Source organism: Triticum aestivum, unplaced genomic scaffold, assembly GCF_018294505.1.
Source record: "Triticum aestivum cultivar Chinese Spring unplaced genomic scaffold, IWGSC CS RefSeq v2.1 scaffold47001, whole genome shotgun sequence".
Classification (NCBI taxonomy): domain Eukaryota; kingdom Viridiplantae; phylum Streptophyta; class Magnoliopsida; order Poales; family Poaceae; genus Triticum; species Triticum aestivum.
The window spans coordinates 3,674-9,467 of record NW_025226471.1 but is presented as its reverse complement, the minus strand read 5'-3'; the positions used below and the strand labels follow the sequence as shown (position 1 = coordinate 9,467).

At 46.5% G+C, this 5,794-nt stretch overlaps 1 protein-coding gene across 1 annotated transcript in view; it reads left to right on the top strand.

Moving 5' to 3' along the window:
- LOC123172601 (peptidyl-prolyl cis-trans isomerase CYP23) overlaps positions 1-1,188 on the top strand; it is an 11,457-nt gene extending 10,269 nt beyond the window's left edge. The window contains exons 7-8 of the mRNA XM_044589544.1: positions 728-810; positions 897-1,188. Coding sequence (XP_044445479.1) covers positions 728-810; positions 897-917 — 104 coding nt within the window. The 3' untranslated portion in view covers positions 918-1,188. The remainder of the gene's footprint in view (positions 1-727; positions 811-896) is intronic.
- Positions 1,189-5,794: the final 4,606 nt, after the last annotated feature.

Genomic DNA, 5,794 nt, shown 5'->3' with positions numbered 1-5,794 from the left:
AATAACTCTTCTATCTTTGCTTCCAGGGCTGAGAGCTTCTCCCTAGCCCTAGTACAAAATCTATTCAGCACTTTAGCTATGACATGTGTATTTTCATGTATCAGAACCTGCTGTAAACTTTGATCCAGAATGTAAGTACTACCATGCTGAAAATAACTTGAAGGTGTCTGGAGAGAATAATTGGAGAGAAAGATTGATTGTTCTTGCTTCCTAATGTGAGATACAATACATCCTTGTATATGGGATGTTTTGCCCTTGACCTTTACCTAATGCAACTAGAATGTTTAGAACTTCCCTAATCCGAGCTGCCTGCTACCAAATCTGCTAGCTGATTCTTTCTCTGACTAGGACTCCTAGTCATCCCCTATTCTCTGGTACCAGCTTTTCTCTCCTTTGCGGACATAATGCCGGCATTGCCACTGCCTATACTGATCGCTTTTCCTAACCAGAGTCCACAATAGAACCACTGCTGACTAGATCGCCATATTTGAGTACTAAAACTTTAGGTCAGCAAGGTCGTAATAAAATTGACATGTTCCATGGTGTACTATTTTCCTCTGTTTGCCTCTAGTATTCTGTCTGTATGTCCGTAGTTAAGTGACAATTCATTACTGTAAGTTGTCTTTTGGTATTCTCTTTTGTGGGCTAGCTTTATGTCACAGATATTTGTTCATTTAAATCCTGAAGGTGCACAGTTCAGCCTCAATTGTTTTTGACTTGCATGCAGATATTGATGTAGAGAGCTGTGAAGCAGAGAAGTCTATTCTTAAGAGGAGACTTTCTGAATCAGCATCAGAAGTTGAGAGATGGGTGAGGATCTCACTTGAGAAATATAAAAATGTATTCTTCTTACACATGTTCATAGTGGTCAACTAACGTTATTTCTATTTTTGTAGAGACGAAAATGCTTCGCATGATCCAGCGATTGAGTGTCTTTATTTTCCTTTCGGTCTCACCGAGAAGACATGCGTTTCAAAAGGACATCCATATTACCTCTTCCAGGATTTAGAGTGCATGTGCATTCCAAGGAGAAGGGTCAGACTTGTACTATGTTCCGTTTCGAAAAAAAAGACTTGTACTATGTCCAAATGCGTTGTACTATAATTTTTTCATGAGTTTGATGTTACTGTGAACGCTTTGATAACTTTTCTTCATTTAAGTGTTTTGCATAGGTCTGCACGTTTGGCATTGTTTCTCTATGGTGACCAAAATTTTGTCTTGTACCTATGTGGCTGCTTAGCACATGCACAACGTGAAGCATTGGGAAGGACCTAATGCAATCCAATCGACCGATAATATAATGGAAAAAAAAATTCAGTATTACACATATATGCTTTCCCTGCTCGTGCATTCACCGTGTTACAGAGGCGGTGCGCTGTTTGCTCTGCGCTATTGCTGCAGGACAATGACACTGTGCACTAGAGAGATGACAGTGATTGCCACGAGGTGGACGGTGTGTTAGAGCATCTCCAGTCTCCCCAGATGATTTATTTGCGCCGGTGCTGAAAAAACGGCCTAATCGTGCCTCAGGACGCCTGAATTCCGCCGGCTTGGGCCGTTTTCTTGCCCGGCGCTCGTAGGCCGAACCCGGCGCATTAGGGGGCGCTCGGGGCTCCAGCCCAAGGGAAAAGCGTTCCTGAGCCACATTGACAGGCGAAGAGTCAAGCCACCCGCCCAGATTCGCCTCCTGCCCCCAGTGCTCGGCCGCCACCCTGTCGACCCCGGCGTCGACCACCGCCCGCCGCAGCTAGGTAGGCCGTCTTCAGCCAGGAAAAAGAAGGGGTTTCGCCGAGGCAGCCTCTTCGCCGCCGCCCCGGGCACCTTTTTCGGCGCTCCGGCCGCGTGGGCTTGTATGCCGGCGGGCTTGCGCCCACATCTCCCAGTTTGGTGAATTGCCCGACCCGGCGATGGACTCCGAAGATGAGGCGCTCGCGGCGTTGCTGGATGAGGAAGCCGAAGTCGACGTCCAGGAGCAGGAGCATCTCATGGTGCTCGTCGCCCTCGCCGGCCTGCTCGCGAGCAGTGAGAAGCCGCGGCGTGGTGGCTCGGCGCTTGGGCGGGTGAAAGCAAAGAGCCGACATCGTCTGAAAGTCTACTGCATACTCTACTCGGACTACTTCGCCGACGCTCCATTGCACGGTGAGAAAACATTTCGGCGCCGTTATCGGATGAGCCGATAGCTTTTCCTCCAGATTGTGAATTCCATCCGGGAGTTCGACAGCTACTTCAAGTGCAAGAAGGATTGCACCGACACACTTGGATTCACCTCGATCCAGAAGTGCACGACAGCTATGAGGATGCTTGCATACGGAGCTCCCGGTGATTCACTCGACGACTATGGGCGCATGACCGAGTCCACCACCATTGAGTGTTTCTACAAGTTCTGCAGGGCAGTGGTGACAGTGTTTGGACTCAAGTACTTGCGAACACCCAATGCGGAAGACACTGCTCGGATCCTAGCATAGAATGAAGCAAGAGGATTTCCTGGGATGCTTGGAAGCATCGACTGCATGCATTGGAAATGGAAGAACTGTCCATTTGCTTGGCAGGGGTTGTACAAAGGCGCCAAAGGCGGTTGCAGTGTGGTGCTTGAGGCAGTGGCCACACAGGACCTCTGGATTTGGCACTCTTTCTTTGGGATGCCAGAAACTCATAATGACATCGACGTCCTACAGTGCTCCCCAGTCTTTGCCAAGCTTGTTGAAGGTCATTCTCGCACGGTGAACTTCGAGGTCAATGGACGACAGTACAACAAGGGGTACTATCTAGCTGATGGCATCTATCCGAGATGGTCGACATTTGTGAAGACCATCTCAAACCTTATGCCAGGAGGCAAGAACGTGTGGTTTGCGAAGATTCAGGAGGCTTGCAGGAAGGATGTCGAGCGGGCATTTGGTGTGCTCCAATCTCGATTTGCTGTTGTACGGTACCCCGCTCAGACCTGGCCGAAAGATCAAATGTGGGAGATCATGACTTGCTGTGTCATCTTGCACAACATGATCATTGAGAGCGAGCAGGGAAGAGCCAGTGTTTGACACTGAACCATACCACAGGCAGGGTCCTCTTGCCCAAGTTGATCAGCAACTACCGGCAAACTGGACTGACTACCTCAATATGCGTCAGGAAATCCGAGATCCATAGGTGCATCAAGAACTGCAACACGATCTGGTGGAGCACCTATGGAGGCTCAAGGGCGAGGCCGGGAATGACATGTGATGAAACATGAGTTTTTATTTGTTAAACGATATAATTTGTAGTGAACTATTTGATTTATGTGATGAAACACGCCGAAACACGTCGAACTATGTGACGAGCTAATTTATTCCTATTTGTATGCGAAAATTCACGCCGAAACCCGCCGAACCGCGCCGAATATGGGCAGATTCACGTAGTTATCGGGCCATTTTTGAACATATTTGGGCCGGAAGCTGGGCTGAATTCGGCGCCTGGGGGCGACCTGGGGGCGACGGCTGCGTGCCGAACCGCCCCTAGCGCGGAGTTTATCGCCGGCGCACCCCCAGGACGCTCTTTTTCGGCGCCCTGGGAGGCCAAACGGCTGGAGATGCTCTTACTGGACAAGATTGCATTTGTGCATAAGCTACCATCGCTTTGGTACGTAGTGATAAGGGCATCTCCAACAGCGTCCTCAATCGCCCGCAAACAACTCTGGATCATGATGCCAGATCATTTTGGCCATTCAACACGGTGCCGTATGCGTTTGTGATTCGTTTCAAACATATTTATAATTTTTTATTGTTAAATGCTATTATGTTATCATATATATATATATATATATATATATATATATATATATATATATAGACGGTCTATTCTGCTAATATGAACAGAATAACTATTCTGCACATCACTTCCGCACTGCACGCTGAACGCAAGTGCACGTCATTCTTTGAACCAAGTGTGCTGCTGTACTCACACGAGTGAACTTCTCGCCGGAAAAAACTGCACGCGTTATTTTTTCGCTACTGTTTTTGCTCTAATTTTTTAACCGTTTATCGGAATGAGGCGTGTAATATACCGTTGAAAAGCTATGGATTAGGCGCAACTTCGACATGTTGAACACTTTTCGAGATTCCACACGGTTTAAGAGCAGTTTTGAAAATGGTGCGGCCCATGACGAGTGGCAGCGAGCGTTTTTTCGTGATTTCTTCTAAACCACTCGTCGGAATGAAGCAAACGGTACGCCGTTGGATAGATATCGTCGGGGCGCATCTTTTCCATATATAATTTTTTCTCTAATTCCTTACGGTTTAAGAGCAGTTTCAAATTTATTAAATCGCGGAACTCAGTTTTTCAAATTTTTTCAAAATTTTGGTACTGTTTTTGCTCTAGTTTTTTAACCGTTTGTCGAAACGAGGCATGTAATATATCGTTGAAAGCTATGGACGAGGCGCAACTTTCATATGTTGCAATGTTTTTAAGATTTCTTACGGTTTTAAATTAATTTTGAAAATCGTGTGGCGGACGACGAGTGGCAGATGCTGTTTTTCGTGAAATTTTAACAAACCGCTGCTCGTAATGATTCAAACGATACGCCGTTGGAAAGGTATCGATGGGGCGCAACTTTTTCATGTAGAACACTCTCTAATTCTTTACGGTTTAAGAGCAGTTTTAAATTTACCAAAACACGGACACTCTGTTTTTCGCGACACCCAAATCGACGTGGATACTTCATCCGACTGAAAACCGCACTGCATCAGACGAAATGCCGCACTGCATTAGACGGGCAAGAGAACTGCATGGTTTGCCTTTTTGTGGGACATAAATTTTTGAAGACGAGGAAAAAAACCGCACTGCTTTTAGACGGAAAAGCACACTACATCAAAGAGTCAAGCGAACTTCATGATTTTCTTGTCGAGCGTAAATTTTCTCAGACGAGCTTTTGTGAGTTTTTGTCGTTATTTTTTTATAAAAGAACGCACTGCTTCGAATGGAAAACCGCACTGCATCAGAAAGTCAAGCGAACTTCATGATTTCTTTTTGTTGGACGTAAATTTTCTCGAACGAGTTTTTGTTGTCTTTTTTCGACTTTTTTTACCAACGCGAGTGGACCGCAGAGACGAGGGAAGTGAACTTCGACATATATCAAAGTGAACGACATTGCCTTTTTTTGTTTCGCAATTTTTTTCGCACTTCCATGTTGTGCGCAGGTGAACAGTGTAACTCACAAAAATGAATCACATCGGATGACCAAACACACTGCAAGGTGTTCCATTGATATAGTGAACCACAGAGGAGCTTTATAGTGGAACCAAGTGGGAAAACAAAGTGAGCTTCAAAACATATATATCTTTTCTTTATTTTTACAGACACACACACACAACATACACACAAAATCAACACTGTCACCAGCCGAACAGCAATTGAGGACTAGCCGTGCTGCACTACATCACACCTCAGGGGCATACTACACCTACAAAGTCGCCAAAATGGCCAATGGCAACCTGGGAGGTCGGTGGAGACAAGGAGATACCATGTTCCTGAACTGCATATTCGAAATAAAATATGCTACTTGTGCCTGACGAGAGAGATGGCACTTTTTTCTATACAAATAAAAGACAAAAATGCCGCCCGCGCCACTGAACTGCATTCTGTGCCGAACCATGCTGCCGCAAACTAAATTTTGTGGAACTTCCCTCAACCAAAAAGAAAGCAAGCAATCAAGTCCCGGGAGTGGCTCGCGCGGCCAACCGTAGCGGCCACGCACGGCCGTGAGCACCGCAGTGCATGTGCGGCGCTACCGCACTACATGCGCTGCCCTGCCGCACTGCATCCG